The 23,140-nt window shown below is 36.3% G+C and overlaps 1 protein-coding gene across 1 annotated transcript in view; it reads right to left on the reverse strand.

The window, feature by feature from the left end:
* The window catches only part of PDE194 (formyltransferase), a 31,239-nt gene that overhangs the window by 2,697 nt on the left and 5,402 nt on the right, over positions 1–23,140 (reverse strand). The window contains exons 5-8 of the mRNA XM_089145100.1: positions 17,248–17,318; positions 17,034–17,138; positions 15,637–15,670; positions 7,439–7,539 (exon numbers count right to left, since the gene is read on the reverse strand). Coding sequence (XP_089001226.1) covers positions 7,439–7,539; positions 15,637–15,670; positions 17,034–17,138; positions 17,248–17,318 — 311 coding nt within the window. The remainder of the gene's footprint in view (positions 1–7,438; positions 7,540–15,636; positions 15,671–17,033; positions 17,139–17,247; positions 17,319–23,140) is intronic.

The following is a 23,140-nucleotide window of genomic DNA, read 5'->3' on the forward strand; positions in this document are numbered from 1 at the left end:
GGCAAGGAGGAAGTATGGAAAACATTGAAGGGGCAAGGAGGAAGAAAGGAAACAACTGAATTGGGAAGAATTGCATTGTTAAAGAGAACGATGGAAATGACAAAATTGAAAATGATGCAGAATTGGTAGGAAACCTCTATAAGAAGAAACACATTTCTAGAGATTAGACGTGACACACCACAACAAGAGGCCATAGTTCTAAGGAAGAGGGGGCAATGTTTTCTTTCATTTCTTTATTCTTCCTTCCCATGTCTAGCTAATTCCATCTTTAGATCAAGATTAATAAAAGTTTGATTTTCGACAATTGTGAGACTCCGAGTAATTAGTTTTCTTTAATTATCAGGTATTGTTGTGATTGTTGTGATTGTTGTGGAATGGCTTATAGATCAATGATCTCAAGCCCTCTATTTATAATTGAGTAAAAGTACACTATTACAAGAAATAGAATTCTTCATGAATACAAACTCTAATTTAACTCCTCTACAAACTCTAATTGAACTCCTAGTAGAATCCAACACTCCCCCTCAAGTTTAAGCATAGATATTAGTCATGCCCAACTTGCCTACAATAGAAAGGAAATCTCTTTCTTTCAAACCCTTAGTGAAAACATCTGCTACTTGGTGTCCAGATCTTACAAAAGGCATGCAGATAAGCCCTTGTTCCAGCTTTCCTTTGACAAAAAACCTGTCAATTTCAATGTGCTTAGTACGATCATGTTGCACCGGATTATTAGCAATACTAATAGCAGCCTTGTTGTTACAATATAACATCATAGGATTTGGAACTTGGACTTCAATATCTTGCAGCAAGCCTTTCAACCATAGTAGCTCACAAACTCCACGAACCATAGCTCTATATTCAGCTTCGGTACTAGATAAAACTACCACATTTTGTTTCTTATTTCTCCAAGTAACTAGATTACCTCCAACAAAGGTACAGTAACCTGAAATTGACTTCATGTCTGGAGATTCAGCCCAGTCTGCATCAGTGTATGCTTCTACTTTTAGATTATCAGTGGGTGACTGAAGTATTCCTTTTCCAGGAGTTCCCTTCAAATACTATACTATTCTGGTAACAGCCTTCATATGAGCTAAATATGGATCATGCATGAATTGGCTCACTATCCCTATAGCATAAGCGATGTCTGGCCTGGTGTGGGACAAGTAAATAAGCTTCCCTACTTGCCTTTGGTATCTTCCTTTGTCCACTGGTTCTCCTTCTTTTTCTTTAAGTTTAGCTTCAGCTTCAATAGGGGTATCAATTGCTTTACACCCCAACATTCCCACTTCTAATAATAGATCTAGGACATACTTTCTTTGAGATAGGGAATATACCTTTCTTTGATCGAGCCACCTCAATCCCTAAGAAATACTGTAAATTCCCTAGATCTTTAATTTCAAACTCTCTGCCAAGAAAGTCTTTCAACTTTTGAATTTCTTCACCATCATTCCCTGTGATGACAATATCGTCTACATAGACAATGAGAAGTGTGATATTAGTACCTAACTTCTTGACAAATAGTGTATGATCAACATTGCTTTGCTTGTACCCATAGAAGTCATTGCCTTCAAGAGGGGTCCAAACCAGCATCTAGGAGACTGTTTTAACCCATAAATTGACCTCTTCAACCGACAAACTTTTCCTGCAGTATTGTCATCGGAGAAACCATATGGGATTTTCATATAGACTTCTTCTGCTAACTCCCAATGTAAAAAGGCATTCTTTACGTCTAGTTGGTGCAAGTTCCAGTCTTTGTTCATAGCTACAAACAGCGAGAACTCGACAATGTTTATTTTTGCAACAAGGGCAAAGGTCTCTTGATAATCAATCCCATAGGTCTAGGTAAACCCCTTTGCAACTTGTCTAGCTTTTAACTTGTTGACTGATCCATCCATATTTTGTTTAACCACAAATACCCATTTGCAGCCCACTAGTTTTTTTCCCAGAGGAAGTGTAACCAGCTCCCAAGTATCATTTTTCTTCATTGCCTGCATTTCCTCTACCATAACTACCTTCCATCTCTTATCAGCATAGGCTTCCTGCCAACTTTTACGAACATATACAGATGACAGAGAGGATATAAAATCACGGTAGGAGTTAGACAAAGAGTTATAAGAAACATAATTAGCTATGGGATGTTGAGTACAAGATCTGACCCATTTTCTAACAGCAATAGGAAGATCAGAAGAATAAACCTTACGGGGAACAGTAGAATCGATTCCGGAGCCAGGAGATTGAAGTGGTAACATATCACCTTTCTCCACTTGCTTTAGCCGGTTGTAATTCTTCCTTTGATAAGTCTGCACTTCCATATTTTGGTCAATCTAGTTTTGAAAGACCCCAACAGTGTGTCTCACAGGAGTGGTCTCCCCCTGGTTAGGTTCTTCACATGGTTCAGAAAACGAAGGGGGAGGATTAGAGTCCTCAGGTATACTGGCTGAAGTCTCCCCCTGGTCAGGAAACTCTCCTGGGACTCTTAAGTTGTGTTGGTGTGTGATAGGAAGATCTAGAGTCGGAAAGAACATCTCTCCTTTAGGACTCTCCCCCTGGAGAGGTGTATAGCAAGGGCAAAACTCATTAAAAATTACATCCATGGATACAATGGTTTTCCGGGAAGGAAGATGATAACATTTGTACCCTTTCTGAGTAGTAGAATATCTCAAAAATATGCAACATAGGCCGCAGGGAACCAGCTTACTCTGGTGGGCTATGATTCTGGCATAACACACGCATCCAAAAACCTTTGGGTGAATAACAAAAGAAGAGGCTCCCTGAAGAATCTCATTAGGACATTTAAAACCAAGTATCCTACTGGGCATCCTATTCATAAGATAAGAAGCAGCGAGTATAGCATCACTCCAGTATTGGTCAGGTACATTCATAGCAATCATAATGGAACGAACTATCTCTAAGAGATGCTGATTTTTCCTTTTGGCAACCCCATTTTGGGCAGTTGTATCAACGTAACTGGTCTGGTGTATTATGCCAAAGTCAGAGAGATATCTCTAAAATTCACCATCAAAATACTATGTGCCATTGTCACTGCGAAAGATCTTCACAATGGCATTGAACTGAGTTTTAATCATATTATAAAAATCGAGAAAACACGAAAAACTTCATTTTTTTGTTTTAAAAGATAAATCCATGTAGAACGAGAGTGACAATCAATAAAAGTAACAAAGTACCTATGGCCAGTAATAGACACACGTCGGCAGGGACCCCACACATCAATATGAATTAACATAAAAGGATTAGTTTTTCTATTATGAAGAGAAGGTAAATAAGTAGAATGAGTCTGCTTCACAAAAATGCACGCTTCACAGAAAAAATTATCCTCATTATAAGAAGAAACCAAATCAGGAAATATTTTCTTAAGAGTTCCTAGAGGGGGGTGACCTAGCCTACGGTGCCACTGATGAAGATTTGTTATTACCGAATGGACCAGATTAGAAGATGAAGTCAAAGCGGAAGCAGATCCTTCAATCGGCTCGAGCAAATAAAGTCCATTGTCTAGTTTACCAAGTCAATCTCCTTCCCCGTGACCAGATCCTGGAAGACACAGTAAGATGGGGAAAATATCACTTTACAATTCAAATCATGTGTAAGACTACTGATAGAGAGCAAGTTAGTAGAGAAAGAGGGAACACATAAAACTTTAGACAAAGAAAGTGATGAAGAATGCTGAATGGTCCCTTTTCCAACAATGGAAGAATAGAAGCCATCAGCAATTTGAACTTTATCATTTCCAAAAGTTGGAGAATATTGTAAGAAAGAGGAGGATAAACCTATCATATGATCTGTGGCTCTTGTATCAATGATCCAAGGAGTAGAAACTGAAGAAACTTGAAAGCCTGTAAAAGTTTTACCTGAAGTAGCAAGGTAAGAGTTGGTATGGGTAGTAGAGGAAGGACTGGTCGAGGCTGTACCGACAATAGAAGACTACAGAATACGTCGCAGAGTAGCGAACTCCTCCTGTGAAAAACCAACATCTGCAATGGATGTAGTGGAAACTGTCTCAGAAAGATTAGCCTTTGGTTTTTCCTTTCTTTGTGCTTGTTGCTCAAAATCAGCAGGCTTCCCATGCAGTTTTCAACAATTTGTCTTGGTATGATATGGTTTGTGACAGCGCTCACACTTGACAATCTCCTTAGCCGGATCAGATTTAGTGCGAACAGACTGTAAGGCTGATTTCTCCATAATAAGAGTATGAAGCATGGCTAAGCGATGACTTTCCTCACACTGAACAAGAGCATAAGACTGTTCTAGTGTAGGAAAGGGAGAACGACTTAAAACTTGTACTTTAATCTGATCATACTCCACATTCAAACCTGCCAAGAAGTCATATACCCGAATATTATCAATGTGCTTCCTATAAGTAGTCACATCATCTGGGTTAGTGGGATGATAATCCCCATAATGATCCAACTCCTGCCAAAGAGATCGCAACGCGGCATAATATTGGGCCACAGTTAGTTCCTTTTGGGTAGTCTCATGAAGCTTCTTTTGTAGCTCATAAACCTATACATCATTCCCCAACTGCCCATATGTTTCAGGTAGTAGCCTTCAGATTTGGGCTGTAGTATCAAGTAATAGATATCCACGGGCAATATTTGGAATCATGTAATTCAAAAGAAATGACATAATAAGAGTCATTTGAGATCCATTTATCCTGTGAAACGCATCTGGTAGTAGGTTTGATAGTGGTGCCCGTAATGTATCCAACAAGTCCTATTCCGGCAATAGTCAGGTACGCAGATCGGGACCAAATCAAATAATTTGTATATCAAAGCTTACCGAAAGAGGATGAAGAGTGGGGTAATGTTCGGAGCCAGTGGGAGCAGGAGTACCATCAATAGTCGTCATGTTGACAAAATTATCTGCAGTTCTTCAGTCTTCAACCTTTTGAAATAACAGAAGTTGTAGAATGCAATAGCCGAACAACCCAAAACAATTCTAAGTAATGATAACACGTGAAAAGTATCTCCTCAAGTTACCTCCAATTAGTATATTCTTGAACCAAAGTAAACCAGGAAAGTTTCCAGGAAAGACTGGTAGGACACAACCGGTCCGCTTAAATACCAGACTCCTTAGACAAAATTTTCCTAGACATGCACTTAATCACCCAATATACATTTCTAGGATACCTGGAAAGAAAAAAAAAAAAAAAACACGGTCCAAAGTGCAATGGGTCCAATTTTATTTTTTAGGAAATGACAAATATGTCCCTAACAAATCTAAACTTACAATTAAGTCCCTGAAACTGTATAAATTTGCAAATAAGTCCTTGAAAACTTATAAATAGGTCCCTAAAAGCTGTAAAATTACGATTAAGTCCCTAGAAGAATGCAAATTTACCAATTAAACCCCTTAAGCATCGGTTTAAGATTTAGGTAAAAAACTCACTGTTTGCTTTCTTTCTTTATTTCTTCTCTCGATGACACAGGATTTCTTTCTTTTGTTCTTCTCTCGATGACGCAGGAAGCAGTGATAAGAGCAGCACCAGTAGCAGCAACGATAGTAGCGGATGTAGCAACAGTGGTAGCAGTAGGGTTCTTCTTTCCCTCCTTTTTCTTGTTCTTGCAGTGGCAGATTTCTGTCCAAAACTGAAGAATCGATAGGTGCAGAAAATTTCCGAATTTGAATTTCTGCGATAGTTGCAGAAAAAAAGAGGAATTTGAATTTCTACGCTAGTTGCAGAAAAATCCTGCGATGGTTGTAGAAGAAATTCTGCAATTGTTGCAGAAGAAAGAGAACTCTACGATGGTTTTACGGTTGCAGAAAATTCTGCAACTGCGATGGGTTTTACGATAGAAGAAGAAAAAGAAAATCTGCGAAAAATCTTTGATGGATTTTGCAGAAGGAAAAAAGAATTGAAGAAGATCAATCGAACTTAGGCTCTGATACCATGTTGTGATTGTTGTGGAATGGTTTATAGATCAATGATCTCAAGCCCTCTATTTATAATTAAGTAGAAAGTACACTATTACAAGGAATAGAATTCTTCATGAATACAAACTCTAATTTAACTCCAATACAAACTCTAATTTAACTCCAATACAAACTCTAATTGAACTCCTAGTAGAATCCAACAGGTATTTATACATTTTCCATGTTCATTATGTTATTGGATTAATACTTGACAAGAGGCCTATTGTTTGATGATTAGTTCAATAGTTAGTCAATTCGAATAGTTATTTATTGATTATTCTAATATAAGTGACAAATAGCATTCTTGAATGGATAATCAATGCCCTAGAGAGTTTGCTATGAGGATGTATGTCCTAGTTTTAAATACACAAGGCTTTTCCGAGTATATTGTCTAGGGATTGCGTCTTTAATATTTGATGCGACAAATAGGCATAACTCAAAGGACAGATCCGAAGGTTATGTTTATTGATTAACAAAATAACTCAAATGACGGATCCAAAGGTTATCGAGGAAGTAGGGAAAGATGTTGTTAGAGGATTGATCCTCAATGACCATAACCAATCTACCCGAAATTAAAGTTTTTGTCTTTGAGTCAATGATCAATTGAGAAAATCAATACTGAAATTAAATCTTGATTGAAATTTTTTATTATTCTGATTTTCTTGTTAACTACTGCATTCGTTGTTTGTTTTATTTATTATTTAGTTTCTTGATTCAAAACCCCCCAATTTTTATCAAGGAATAAATCTTCACCAATCTCTGTGAATTCAACCCTACTCACTGCTATTACAGATTCAGTTGAGAGAAGGATTAACTTTGGTGGTTTCGACACCCATCAAAAAGGAATCTTCAATCATATAACATTCAATCTCCAACAAATCAGTAATAAGAATTTTAATCATTGAGTTTTCTTTCAATCTTCAGAAAGGGCCCAAATGCATAAACTGCTAAACACTATTCACATCTAAGTAAATGCTATTATTTAATTGACATCCAAAAAATTTTCTTAATGGGAATCTTGCATCTTTCTGATGAGAATACTCTCAAGTCAGCAAATCATTGTGGATACTTGAAAATCTTAAGGAGCCTAGATGATATGGACCTCTAAATTATGGAGGCTATAGCCATAGAACACCAATCTTTTTCCCTCAAAGAAAAAAGTCATCATGAAATCCAAAAAGAACATTCTCGTTTTCTTACTTTAGTTGTTATGGCAATTGGCAAAGTAACCCACGTGTGGGTAAATATGTCATTAAAGAATAAAGCAAAATAGAAGTGGAGAATCTTGAGCACATAATTCATGAATGCCATAAAAGCTCTAGGCCTCCTTAATCTAACCATGAACAGTGTATGAAAGCAACTATGGTGTGAACTTGCAAAGAATAGAAATTATAAAGGAAACGTGAAATAAAAATGAACAGTTGCAAGTACAAATTTCACCTTAACCCTTTTGATTCCTGAGCTGTGCAACATACCAACAACTTGTATGGGAAGAAGAGACATGGGATACCTTAGGAGCCAAAGTAGCCTTAGAGTCGTCTTGGGGTTGGGCCTTCACTACTGCAGATCCATCAAATATCGAGGGCAGTTCACGTATCAAAAGTTTAGATCCTAAATAATTAACAATAAAAATCATTCATCAGAAATGTTGTAAATTGTACAGAAATAATATCAAAGCAATGAAGTCTTCCACTGGGGGGGGGGGGAGAGAGAGAATGCTATTTGTTTAGAAGCAAAGTAGAAGAAGATAGAAAGTGTTAGTAATGAATGTTGTTTTTATGGATACAACTAATGGAACTCCACCATTTGGATGGTCACTGTAATTTTACGAGGCAAAAAAGTTTAGCTGACTGAGATTTGTTAGGGTTAGGGTTCTAAGCACAAGGCTTGCTTAAAGCATTACACCTTGAGTATCTAGTTTAGAATGCCCAGAGCATTTCTTCTAGCTAGTATTTATAGATAATTAGGTTCTACAGTTAACTGGACTCTCCCATAAGGCTCATTACCTTGCTAGTTTGTAACCAATATGATGGCCTATGTTAGAACATAAGTTGGCTATAACTCAAATAGCTCAACAATCTCATCCTGTATTCTACATATGGCTCCAGCAATGGTCGTAGAAATGTAACCTTCAAACTAAATAGAATCATACATAACTTACTAGGTTTGTATTCGCTCCTTCACTTTTGTCATTGATCACAAATTTGCCAAAATATGACCAAAAGAATATGATCAAAAGAACTTATTATAATCCAAATGATGGCTGAAAAAACATCTTTCCGTCTCATCAAGTTTCAATACAAAAACAAGATCTAGATGGTTTCTTTTATAAAGAACCAGTCCATGTTTCCATTTGGAATGTTATAGTTATCATGTCAAACAATTATCGGTTGTATCATCAACTTTGGAATGATACACCCTTTTTATGAAAGACATAGATGTGGAATGATATAAAGATACACTCACATCACTGAAACATATCAACGATTTCTATATTTTTTGTTTGGAATAGTTAGGTAATCGAGTTTCATACAAAAGTTGCTACATCATCAATGTGAATGACTTCACAAACCCCTATACTCAATACAATCCTACCAAATTATCTGAAATATGTAAATTGCCACGACTGCTAAGTATGGATAAATGAAATTCAAACAATTAAAAGAAACATAGAATTGGACTAAGACATACCCATATGGTCTTTAACCCCATCTGCCCCATAAAATTGAATGTTCCATCTATATCTCATTCCCTTTGTAAGGGCATCCCCTATGTTCTTCTTTGATCTCACAACCACCAAAGTGATCACTTCTTGTTCCATAACATAATTCAGAATGACCTGTCTTATCCTAATTTGTCTCCCCTTACTATCAAAAAGTGAGTTATTAGCTATCACTGTCATTACTTGATTATCACAAGACAAACTTAAAGAGGTTATCTTTAAGTTAAGCAAAAGAATATCTAGGATCAAATCTTTTATCCACCCGTTGCCTCATCTCTTGCTGAGGCTAGAGAACATAATTCTAATTTTATAGAGCTCAGTGCAATAAAAGTCTATCTCTTGGATTTCCATTCAATAGTTGTTTGACCTAATGTAAAAATATAATTACTAGTAGATTTGTTGTTCCTATATCCAAGCAACAAGATGCATCAGAATCATCATTCTAGAATTGAAGGATGTCTAGTTCTAAAAAGGGCATTGTTCAAGTACCCTTATGGTATCTCATCAACCTTGTGAAGGCAGCCCATTGCACTTTATTAGTGAATCAACTCAGCGTACCTGTGGTATAGGTTATGTCTGGCTTAATGCAACTTATTACATACAAGAGATCACCAATCAGTTTAAAATTATTAAATTGATTCAAGCTTCATTGTTGTTTAGTATGAGCTTTTTTATAATCTATGGTGTCTCAACCAGAATATATTTATTGTATCTCCATCTAGAAAGTAGTTATTCAATATAACTAGATTAGTTAAAGGTCATCATTTACCCAATGAAACTTGCTTTCATATCAGGATGATGTCTACAACACCAAGATTCTTCATGTCAGATTCTTTTGCTAAGGTTTCTTTAGCATCGCTCAGTAAGTAATGATCAAAACCAAGAATCAACATATCATCTACATACAAATAGATAATTACAACTTTATTCAACACAAATATTTATAGTAAAGGCACTTATCTAAGTTTTGGACTGAAAACCAAAGCTCTTCACTATTTTTGTCAATTTTTTTATGTCATATTTGGGTGCTTGTTTAAGATCATAAAAAGACTAGCTTAACTTATAGTCGGTATGTTTAGAACCATTCATAATACACCCTTCAGGTTTGTTCATGCAAATTTTATTAGTGAGATCTTCATTAAGGAAGAAGCATTTTTACATCTATTTGATGCACAACGTAGTGCCAAAGCAAAAAGAATTCTAATCATGACTACTGAATAAAATTTAATAATCCACTCCATTAACTTGAGTAGAAGCCTTAGCTATTGATCATGCTTATACAAGGTTGCAGATCCATCAAGATTTAGTTTTTTCCTCAAAACCATTTACAACTCATACTCTCAGTCTCAGCCACTTTAGGCAAATCAACTAGGGTCTATATGTTATTTTGTAGCAAAAGAGTGCCTTTCAACATCATTCCCTCTGCTAATAGCAAATCATCCTTTAAATGGTATGTCACATAGACCTCACCAAAACTCTTGGATACTCTTATCTCTTTTGGATGTTTGCCTAGGTTCTGATTCAAGAATGATATTAGAATTAAAATCAGAAATGACTGGTTTAGATTCCACAATCGACTTTATAACCATTTCTTATAGTCTTGGTAAGGTCATGCCTTGATTTGTAAGAAACTTATCTTTAAAGAATATTGCATCCCTAGATTCTATCACCACATTGGCTAATAGATCCAAGAACTGGCCTACAACATACTCTTCTGCACATTCTAAAGGTACACAAGTATTAAATTTAGGTTCCACCTTAGGTCTCTTACAATCTTGTAACTTAACAAAAGATATACAACCCCAAGTCTTTAAAAGGTCAACTTTACAAAGATGTTTATGCCACAATTCATATGAGGTTTCATTAATTTTGGGTGTTGATAACCTATTTAGAATGTAGCAGTTGACACTACTTCTCCCTTATAACAAGCAAGCATCCCAATAGTCAATAACATGGAATTTAACATTTACGTGACATCCTGTTCATTGGTTTAACTATACCATTTGACTGAGGTGAGTAAGATGCAGTAATTTCAAGAATTATACCCTTAAAAGCACAATGTCTTGAACTCTGTCAAGGAATATTCATCACCTCCTTTCTCACTTCTAAGTCTTAACTTTAGTTTTAGTTGATTCTCAATCCAAAAATTTTTAAATGCTTCATCTTTCAATTTTAACAAATAAATATTATAGCATCTAGAAAATTCATCCATAAATGTAACTAAATACTTCAGTCCTTTAGTTGTGAACTTTTTAAAATCACAAAAAACTTCAATGTATTAATTCCAAAATTTGTGTGCTCCTAGAAACCCAACAACTAGTTTTCATTTGGGCACACCGTTCACACTTGTTAAACTGTATCAAAGTATATAATGTTATGTTACAAGTTTTTGTAAAATTGGACCATTTTCCTATATTTCACATGACCCAATCCACACTTTAATGTTTTAGGATCAATTAAATTTGAACAATATTATTTATTGTCTCATTTTCTAAACCTTTGTCTATACATGCCATTAATTAGACCAATACAAGCAAAAAATAGTGAAAACTCTCTCTATAAAAAATGCAAATACCAACATCCTTGATTTTAATGCACAATATTGAAGTGTATAACATCAGTAACAATATAGATCACCAGTACTGAATAACTTGTCCTTTTATTTGACAATTTTGTTCTTGTCCATATCCTATATCAAGACCAGCAAAGGACTAATTTCAACACCGTTGATACATAGCAATACTAACGATATCCACTTCAATGTTGTGCATTAAAACCATGCTGTTGGCATATGCATTTTTCATAGTGATAGTTCTCAGTATTTTTTGTTTGTACTTGTCTAATTAGGCATGTGACTAAGTTATAGAAAATTAGACAAAAAATCATATTAGTTAAAATTTAATTGATTTTAAAATATTGCAGTTGGATTGGGACACATGAACTATAAGAAAATGGTCCAATTTTACTAAAACTTAGGTCCAATTTTACTAAAACTTATAAGTTATAACACACCACCTGACACTTCGATACAGTTTACAAAATGTGAATAGTGTGCCCAAATGAAAACTACTAGATTATTTTGGAATTAATACATTATAGTCTTTTGTGATTTTAAAAATTTCACAACTAAAGGACCGAAGTTTTTTTAAGATAAGTTCTAAATTATGTTATGGAACAAGAAGTCATCACTTTGGTCAATGTGAGATGAGATCAAAGGAGAACATGGTAGATGCCCTTACAAAAAGGAATGAAATATAGATGGAACATCCAATTTCAGGGTCAGATGAAGTTAAAGACCATTTAGGAAAGTCTTAATCCAATTCTATGTTTTTCTAATTGTTCGAATTTCATCATAGTTAGCATTCGTGGCAATTTACATATTTTAGATAATTTGGTAGGATTGTAGGGTATAAAGGTTTGTTAAGTCATTCCACATTGATGATGTAGCAACCTTTAAATGAAACTTGATTACATTATTATTCCAAACTAAATATGCAGGGTGTAATGCTTTAAGCAAACCTTGTGCTTAAACCCTTAACCTTAACATGAATAACAATATCAATCACTAGCTTAAACAAGAAGATCTTTCAAAAGCTAACAACGGACAATCCAATGGCATGTACAAAAGTTATGCGACTTTAGAAATCAATACCCATCAGGAAATTGGAGCATAAGAAACCTCAAATGGATAATTTGGAAGATTATGGTAACCTATGATCAACGAAACAAAAAAATGTTGGAGGCTAGATTATGATTCCATTGTTTTTTCTTGTATTTATTATGGGTAAATCATTCAATATAGAATCACTTGCTTTTAATACATTAGTTGAAGTTATCGATATCATTCCAAAATAAAATATTTTACTCAAAAGATAAAATAAAATATAAAATAGTAAGTTGGTAGGTTTGGGCCCAAAGCCCAGACCCAAAAGACCCAATCCAAAGATGGCCGAATACCCCAGGGGTATTTTGGTCATTTTCCCATTCCCTTTTGGGCTCAAAAGGGATCTTGTTGGAACCCCTAGATCCAAGGGTCATGGATCTAAAGTAAAATTTTAAAATACTATTCTGTGAGTTATTAAAGAGTCCTAGTTGGAATCTATTTTAAAAGAAGATTCCTTCGGATAAGTAATTAATTAGTTTTGCAAGTTGTTTAGAAGATTTCCTTTCACCGGTTGACAAGTGTTGAGTTATAAAGGATATCCTACATTCAAGTGTATCCCTAATTAGAGTCCTAGTCATAGGTATTTCAATTGCATTAATATTATATCAATTCCATTGTATTTTAATTTGATAAGTTGCTTCTTTATGTAGATTTTTATTATTTTTGTGCTAAATAGACAGATTGGAGCGTTTGGATATTAAAATCCAGGAAAAGAGTGGCTTAGAACCGCAACACCACATTTTTAGATTGAAGGAAAGTTGAACCAGATGAAAGAACTAGGCCCAAAGATGGAGGATTGATTAAGTCTAAATTTGGAGTATTTTCATAAAATGTCTCCATTCGATAACCAAAAATTTCATATGTTCTGACATCTTAGGAAGAAGTTGAATTGGAAAGCAACTAAACTAGAAACAATTGCATGGGCAAAAAGGAGAATGGAAACAACCAAATAGGCAAAGAGGAAGAATGGAAACCATTGAATAGGCAAGGAGGAAGAATGGAAACAATTGAATTGGTAAGGAGAACAATGGAAATGACAAAATTGGAAAGGAAGCAAAATCGGCAGGAAACCTCTATAAAAAGGAAGCATTTCCGGAGAATGAACATCACACCACAACAAGAGGAGGCCATAGTTCTAAGGAAGTAAGGATACGATGTTTTCTTCAGTTTTCATTTCTTTGTTCTTCTTTCTCATGTCTAGCTAATTCTGTCTTTTAATCAAGATTAATAGAAGTTTTAATTTCCGATAATTGTGAGACTCCGAGTAATTAGTTTACTTCTTTAATTCTCGGGTAGTTATAAATTTTCCATGTTTATCATGTATTGGACTAATACTTAGACAATAAGCCTATTGTTTGATGGTTAATTTCAATAGTTAGTCAATTAGAAAGTTATTTATTGATTATTCTAACATAAGTGACGAATAACATCGTCAAAGGGTAATCAATGCCCTTAGCCCTAGAAAATTTGCTATAAGAATGTATATCCTAGTTAAATAAACAAGGCATTTTCGGGTTTATTGACTAAAGATTGGGTCTTTAATGCTTAATGCAACTGATAGGCATAACTCATAGGGCTGATCTGAAGGTTATGTTTATTGGTGTGGGAAATAACTCGTAGAATGGATCCAAAGGTTATCAAGAAAGTAGGAAAAGATTGGTTGCTAGCGGATTGATCCTCAATGACCAAAACCCATCTATTCGAAATTTAAGTTTTTATCTTTAAGTCAATGACCAATTGAGGGAATCAATACTTAAACTAATTCTTGATTGAAAGTTTTGCTATCCTAATTTTCTTGTTAATTACTTCAGCCCCCCCCCCCCCCCCCCCCCCCCCAAAAAAAAATTTATCAAGTAATGAATCTTCACCAATCTTTTGGATACGACCTTAATCACTGCTATCAGAGATTTTAATTTAGAGAAGGATTATTTGGTGGATTCAACACCCACCACCTAGTTAGAAGTCGGTTTTGATTTTCTTTAAGATTTCAAGTAGGAGTCTCAATATTAGATTATAAATTCAGGTCCATGGTTTAATTCAATTCAGCTTATGCATAAAATATGAAGCTTGCAGACAGGAAGTGCCATGGTGCTTCAGGGCTGAGAAAACCCTGCGGCAGCTTTGAAAACTCCAAGAATCTCTCCAACATCCCTCTCTCTCAAGTAAGTTGATTACCCAGCTTTTTCCCCATCTTCCCTCTCTTCTTCTAACCTTCAATCTCCTCCCCCAGCCTAGCAACAGCCCAAAAACCTAAAGAAAATCCCATCACAGCCCCTTATTTGTACTGCAGAATTTCTGCAATACAATTCCCACTTTGAATCTGAACCGAAATCCAAGAAAAGAAAGGGCAGAATTTTCAAGAAAGAAAAACAGCAGAATACCAAGAAGAAAAATAAAATAAAATAAAATAAAATAAAGAAGAAGAAGAAGAAGAGAAAAGAAAAGATTCAAGATCCATCAAGATTGATTCAGGAAAGCTTCAAACCTATTCCCAAGACCAAGCACAAGCTTCCCTACCTCCCCTTTTCCCCCCTAACTGCCAGCTTCCCCATCCTTTTTCTTTCCCACATCATTACCCTAGTTCCAACTTCCAAGTGTGAATTTTGATCCTCAAGTTCTTTCTACCTATTTAGGTCTTGTTAAACTCTGATGCTTTTCCATTCCACCCGATCGTGGGTCTATTGAAACACAACCTTCCCCCATCCTTTCCCTAAATTGTTAAAACCCTAATCCATCCCCTCTATCTGATTCAAACCTTAGTGTCTCTGGATATCCCAAAACCATATCTTTTCTCTGGATGTCCCAAAACCATAACTTCCACTACCTATCATCCCACTTTGGAATTTGTTAAAAACCTTACACATCTTCTAGCAACAATAAAAGTTGGACAGAAAAGAAAAACATGGCTTAGGCGCCTCTTGAGGCATTTTCCTATGAGGAAAGAGAATCCATGCAAAATTTGTCAAACTCTGAAAAGAGGGAAATGCTATTGCTAGCATAAATGGGTAGAAACAACATGCTTGATTTATACAGAATAAGTAGCAGGTCGTCAATGACTTGTATCTGATAACGAACTGATGAAATCCACAACAGTGAAAAGGTCATTTTAATTTCGAATTAGTAACAATTCACTGCAGTAAGGACATGGTTATGCATATAAAAATTAAAAGAATACAACAAGCACAATAGTGTTCGACACATTTTCCAATTCCTCCAGGACAAAAAGAATTTTATGGCATTATTGCATAATCTAGGATATAGAAAGAAGAATACACCATACAGGTCACTTCTATATCGACAAATAAATAATTAAAATGCATACCTTCATTAAAAAGCAATTCAAGTAACCCTGGGGCCTGCATGTCAAGCATCCAACAAGAATGAATATGAAAATATAGATAAGAACCACTATTTTATATCAGAAACATCTGTACACTCAAAGCAAATGGAGCAATTATAAGCAATGCTGAAACTGAAGCTAGAAAAAGGAAGGAAAAAACAAAAACATTCTTCATTCAGATGACGAAGCTAATTGCTAGAGTAAGAGAAAAGTGAAAAAGACTATGACCAAATTCATTCATTTTCTCTATATAGCACAATATCTTCAACTGAACCATGGGTATATGGTTTACTTCTTTGTATATCATTTCAGGCCTTCAGATCCAGTGGTTCAAGTCATATAAAGCATACAGGTGCATGAGGACACTGAAAGCATACTTTACATACACACACGCACACATATATTGCATAATGGCTTAAGATCTGTACTGCATCAATAGTGAGAGGACAGATATCATTCATTTATAGACAACAAGAAACCAATTAGACACAGGTATACTTTCACCTACCTTACCTAACCAAGTATGGAGGTTAAGGGGAAGTACTTTACACCTTACAAGGAAATGGGGTGCTTAAGGTAATAAGGGGCACTCACCTTCCCCCTTTAACCAAGGAGAGTTGTACGTACTTAAGGAAACCGTAGCTCCATACCCATACTTAACCAAGAATTCATAATCCACAGGCTACAAGTCCATAAGTCAACATCCATTTAAAATCCCCATTCCCCAGCCCAAAAATCTGACACACTTTATACCATTCATGATGCTTTACCTACGACGTGTATTTGCCTCTCAAATTCTCTGAATTTTCACATGTACTAACAGCACATGTAAAAGACCTACATCCCTAAAGGGTAAGAAGGCTACTAACTGAGACTACCCAACCAGTTGCCACCCCTAAACAAGATCAGATTTGACCAAGAGAGAGAAGGTGCTGGAACCACCATGGTGTACAGCAGAATCTAGCCAGTCTTTGGTACCTTTAATTGATGAAAATTGAGATAAAAGAAATATCTGTTCGTGACCCATGTATTTATTTACTCGATTGTCATCTGAATACACTTGACATTAAGTCCCCAAGTCTGTTCACCAAAATATTTAGAGGGGTAAAGTAAGTAGACTGTCAATTTTGATAGATTTCAATGAAGACTTAATAATCTAGACTTTGCTTTTAAAAGAAGCCAGCTTTAGGATGGCACTTCCTCCCACATGAAAGTCCAGGCATGCATTGAAAAGGAGTACAAGAAAAGCATTTTGGTTATCAAGTGATTCAAGTAAATTCTTAAATATAGTTCATAGTAAGTGACCAACATGTCTTAGACATCTGACCTCTGATAATATTGTGCTGACATTAATCTAAAACATGGATTACATGCAGTACCTTTATATGATCATTGACTTCTACTTTTTCTGAGGCAATAACTGGTCCTGCATCCAGGGCACGAACTGTGAATGCAAGTGATACTCCTGTTTCTTTAACACCATCCTAGCTCAGAAATTAGAGGCAATTATATACATTGTTAATAGAAGGTTTGCATAAGTAAGCATTTGGAATGAACACATCTTCGTAGAAATCTTAAAAGGATAAAGAAAACCTGCAATGCTCTTTGAACAGGAGCAGCTCCACGGTAGAGAGGCAGCAGACTTGGGTGTATATTGACTGTACCTGAAACAATGAATTTTGAACAAGATGAAATTCTTCTACAGATAAACTAACCAAATGAAAAACAGAGAAGTTTGGGTTGGGTTGAATATCCCACTCTCTCCAGGGTCTTTCATTGATGTCCTCTTACCCTGTCGATGTCCTCTTAAAAAAATCAAAATTAAAAATATGGTAAATCAATAATAAAAATTAAAAAAAAAAAGATTATTAATTGATACAGACGAAAACAAATCCCAATACTAAGACAATGAACTTAAATATAATTGAACTCATTCCAAAGGCTTTAGTGACTCTACCGTTTGAGAACTCATCAACTTTTTCCGTTCATGCCACTAGCCTATTTCTCCTCATATTATATACTATTTGGTTAGTGAAATATGCTACTATCTCTGGTATCTTTATCCCACTAATGCACCAGTTTACCCATGCAGATGAAATATGATAGATACTGCTAATGAATCCATATCAAGTACAGATCAGCCTCTACTCAATCAAATACATCAGGAAGGTGTTTCAAGAGGTATTTAAAAATCAAAATGATGGAAATGACAACAGATTGTTAATTGTGTTGGATTCTACTAGGAGTTCAATTAGAGTTTGTATTCATGTAGATTTCTATTTCTTGTTACCCAAGTCAGGGTATTTATGTAATAGTGTACCTTCCTCTTAATTATAAATAGAGGGTTTGGATCATTGATCGATAAGCCATTCTACCAATATCGTGTTTCTCAACATGGTATTAGAGCCTAAATTCAATTAAGGAAGTGGAAAAAAAAAAAAGTGTCGAACCTACCTCCTCGCCTCTCTCTCGCTGTCGCTGTTGCAGAAAGAGTATCGAAACCCATCGCCCATCTCCTTTTCTTTCTGGCAGTTCTTCAAACCCATCGTCATCGCCATCGCCATATCTCTGCTTCCATCACCATCACCATCGCCCTTTCTTCGAACTCTCTTTGCACAAAACCCCTAATGGTATCGACAACGCAGCCCCTTCCCTTGCTGGCTTCAAAGCTGTTTTATTTTTTGGCTCTTTATGCTTCTGAAATCAAAGCGCGTGGCGGAAAACCTATTATGATCATGATTCCAGAACTTTCGCAACCATCTTTCTACCACACCTTGTCTCTCTCTCCTGATTCCAAACCTAGTCTCCATCTTCTCCATCTCCGTTGTCATTTTTTTTTTTTTTTTCCTTTCAGACTGGTCAGTGGCGAGTGGCAACTAAAATTCTTCAGAACTCAAGAACCAGGTATTGAAATTCCGTTGTCAGCTGCACTTCTTTTTCCATCGATTGCAGCGGCGGCAACGTGACCATCTCCGTTCATCCAGCGCAAAGGAAACTATTCTGGAAGAGAAAGTTCAGAGAATCCCAGGTAAACCTCGATGCTTCTGAAGTTTAATCCTATTAAACCCATAGCATGGAGTAGACCAGGTCAGACCATCCATCCTTTGGCCGAACCATATTTGGTTATCTCTGGTTCTATTGGTTTATTGATGTTTCAAGGGTTGGTTTATTTGTAATTTCTTTCATAATTTTTCGTAAAAAAAAAAAATGAATTGTGTGGGCGGTTCGACTATTGCATTCTGCGACATTTCTGTTACTTCAAAAGGGTGAAGACAGAAGAACAGTAGCCAATTTTGTCAACATGACAACTATTGATGGTACTCCTTCTCCCATTGGCTCTGAACATTATCCCAATCTTCATCATCTTACGGTGAGATTTGATGAAACAAATTATTTGATCTGCTCTCGCTCTGCTTATTTGACTATTGCCAAAAGAGGACTTGTTGGACACATTACAGGCGCTACTATCAAACCTAGTAACCTACTACCATTGGTGTTTTACAGGATAAATGGATCTCGAGTGGCTCTTATTATGTCATTTCTTTTTAATTCCATGATTCCAAATATTGTCCGTGGATATCTATTACTTGCTACTACAGCCCAAATCTGGAAGGCTACTACTGAAACATATGGCTAGTTGGGGAATGATGCACAGATTTATGAACTACGAAAGAAACTTTATGAGACTACCCAAAAGGAACTGACTGTGGCCCAATATTATGCCGCGTTGCGATCTCTTTGGCAGGAGTTGGATCATTACGGGGATTATCACCCCACTAACCCAGATGATATGACTACTTATAGGAAGCACATTGATAAGATTCGGGTATATGACTTCTTGGCAGGTTTGAATGTGGAGTACGATCAGATCAGAGTGCGAGTATTAAGTCGTTCTCCCTTTCCTACACTAGAACAATCTAATGCTCTTGTTCAACGTGAGGAAAGTCATCGATTAGCCATGCTTCATACTCCTATTATGGAGAAATCAGCCTTACAGTTTGTTCGCACTAAATTTGATCTGGCTAAGGAGACTGTCAAGTGTGAGCACTATCACAAACCATATCATACCAAGGCCAATTGTAGGAAACTGCATAGGAAGCCTGCTGATTTTGAGCAAAAAAGAACTCAAAGAAAGGGAAAACCAAAGGCTAATCTTTTTGAGACAGTTTCCACCACACCCTCTACAGACGTTGGTCTTTCACAAGAGGAGTTAGCTACTCTGCGACGTATTCTGCAGTCTTCTACTGCCAACACCGCCTCTACCACTGCTTCCTCTACTACTCATACCAACTCCTACCTTGCTACTTCAGGTAAAACTTTTACAGGCTTCCAAGTTTCTTCAATTTCTACTCTTTGGATCATTGATACAGGAGCCACAGATCATATAACAGGTTTATCCTCCTTTTTCTTACAATATTCTTCAACTTTTGGAAAGGATAAAGTTTGAATTGTTGATGGCTCCTATTCTTCCATTGCTGGAAAAGGGATCATTCAGCATTCTCCATCACTTTCTATCTAAAGTTTTACATGCTCCCTCTTTCTCTACTAACTTGCTCTCTATCAGTAGTCTTACACATGACTTGAATTGTAAAGTGATTTTTTTCCCATCTTACTTTGTCTTCCAGGATCTGGTCACAAGGAAGGAGATTGGACGTGGTAAACTAGACAATGGACTTTATTTGCTCAAGTTGATTGTAGGATCTGCTTCTGCTCTGACTTACATCTTCTAATCCGGTCCATTCGGTAATATCAGACCTTCATCAGTGGCACCGTAGGCTAGGTCACCCCCCTCTAGGAACTCTTAAGAATATATTTCATAATTTGGTTTCTTCTTGTAATGAGGATAATTTTTTTGTGAAGCCTGCATTTTTGTGAAGCAGACTCGTTCTACTTATTTACCTTCTCTTCATAACAAAAAATATATTCCTTTTATGCTCATTCATATTGATGTGTGGGGTTCTTGCCAACGCGTGTCTATTACTGGCCATAGGTACTTTGTTACTTTTATTGATTGTCACTCTCGTTCTATATGGATTCATCTTTTAAAACAAAAAAATGAGGTTTTCCATGTTTTCTCGATTTTTATAATATGATTAAAACTCAGTTCAATGCCACTGTGAAGATCATTCACAGGTGACAATGGCACGAGTATATTGATGGTAAATTTCAAAAATATCTCTCTGACTCTGACATAATACACCAGATCAGTTGTGTTGATACAGCCGGCCAAAATAGGGTTGTCGAAAGGAAGAATCGGCATCTTTTAGAAATAGCCCGTTCAATTATGATTGTTATGAATGCACCTGACCAATACTGGAGTGATGCTATACTCACTACTTCTTACCTTGAATAGTAGGATATTTGGTTTTAAATATCCATATGAGATTCTCCAGGGAGACTCTTCTTTTATTATTCCCCCAAAGATTTTTGGATGTATGTGTTATACCAGAATCACAACCCACCAGAGTAAGCTGGCTCCCCGCGGCCTACGTTGCATATTTTTACAGATTCTTGCTACTCAGAAAGGGTACAAATGTTATCATCCTCCTTCCAGGAAAACCGTTGTATCCATGGATGTAACTTTTAATGAGTCTTGCCCTTACTATACAACTCTCCAGGGGGAGAGTCCTAGAGGAGAAGTGTTCTTTCCAACTCTAGATCTTCTTATCACACACCAACACAACTTAAGAGTTCAAGAAGAGTTTCCTAACCAGGGGGAGACTTCGGTTAGTATACCTGAGGACTCTTTCATTTTTTGAACCATGTGAAGAACCTAGCCAGGGGGAGATCACTCCTATGAGGCACACTGTTTAGGTCTTTCAAAACCAAATTGACCAGAATAAGGAGTTGCAGACTTATCAGGGGAAGAATTACAACTAGCTAAAGCAGGTAGAGAAAGGTGACACGTTACCACTTCAGTCTCCTACTCCAAAAGCAGATTCTATTGTTCCCCTTAAGGTATCTTCTTCTGATCTTCCTATTACTGTGAGAAAATGAGTCAGATCTTGCACTCAGCCTCCCATAGCTAAATATGTCTCTTATGACTCTTTGTCTGACTCTTACTGTGCTTTAATATCCTCTCTATCATCTATATCTGTTCCTAAAAGTTGGCAAGAAGCCTATGCTAATAAGAGATGGAAGGCAACTATGGTAGAGGAAATGCAGGCAATGAAGAAAAATGAAACTTGGGAGCTGGTTATACTTCCTCCAGGAAAAAAAAACTAGTGACCTATAAATGGGTGTTTGTGGTTAAACAAAATATGGATGGATCAGTCAACAAGTTGAAAGCTAGCTAGTTGCAAAGGGGCTTACCCAGACCTATGGGATTGATTATCAGGAGACTTTTGCCCCTGTTGCTAAACTAAACACTGTCAGAGTTCTGTTGTCTATAGCTGTGAACAAAGACTGGAACTTGCACCAACTAGATGTAAAGAATGTCTTCTTACATGGGGAGTTAGCGAAAGAAGTATATATGGAAATCCCACATGGTTTCTTCGATGACAATACTACAAGGAAAGTTTGTCGGTTGAAGAGGTCAATTTATAGGTTAAAACAGTCTCCTAGATGCTAGTTTGGACTCCTCCTGAAGGCAATGACTTCTATTGGGTACAAGCAAAGCAATGCTGATCATACACTATTTGTCAAAAAGTCAGGTACTAACATCACACTTCTCAGGTACTAACATCACACTTCTCATTGTTTATGTAGATGATATTGTCATCACAGGGAATGATTGTGAAGAAATTCAAAGGTTGAAGGACTTTCTTAGTAGAGAGTTTGAGATTAAAGATCTAGGAAAATTACAGTATTTCTTAGGGATTGAGGTGGCTCGATCAGAGAAGGGTATATTCCTATCCCAAAGAAAGTATGTCCTAGATTTATTATCAGAAGTGGGAATGTTGGGGTGTAAAGCAGTTGATACCCCTATTGAAGCTGGAGCTAAACTTAAAGAAAAATAGGGAGAACCAGTGGACAAAGGAAGATACCAAAGGCTGGTAGAGAAGCTTATTTACTTGTCCCACACCAGGCCAAACATCGCTTATGCCGTGGGGATAGTGAGCCAATGCATAATCCATATTTAGCTCATATGAATGTTGTTACCAGAATACTACAGTATTTAAAGGGAACTCCTAGAAAAGGAATACTTCTGTCTCCCACTGATAATTTAAAAGTACAAGCATACACTGATGCAGACTGGGTTGGATCTCCAGATAAGAAATCAATTTCAACTTACTGTACCTTTGTTGGAGGTAATCTAGTTACTTAGAGAAGTAAGAAACAGAATGTGGTAGCTCTATCCAGTCATGAAGCTAAATATAGAGCTATGGTTCGTGGAGTTTGTGACCTACTATGGTTGAAAGGTAATGTAGTACTGTATATGAATGATCAAAACAGTAGCCAAATAGGAAATTTCATACGGAATCAACTTCATATTTGATAGACTTAAGATAGATAAAATTCAGATATAATGGAAGGCTGAAAACCT

Source organism: Hakea prostrata, chromosome 2 (genome assembly GCF_041222555.1).
Source record: "Hakea prostrata isolate BN-2017 chromosome 2, UWA_Hpros_2, whole genome shotgun sequence".
In the NCBI taxonomy this organism is placed as follows: domain Eukaryota; kingdom Viridiplantae; phylum Streptophyta; class Magnoliopsida; order Proteales; family Proteaceae; genus Hakea; species Hakea prostrata.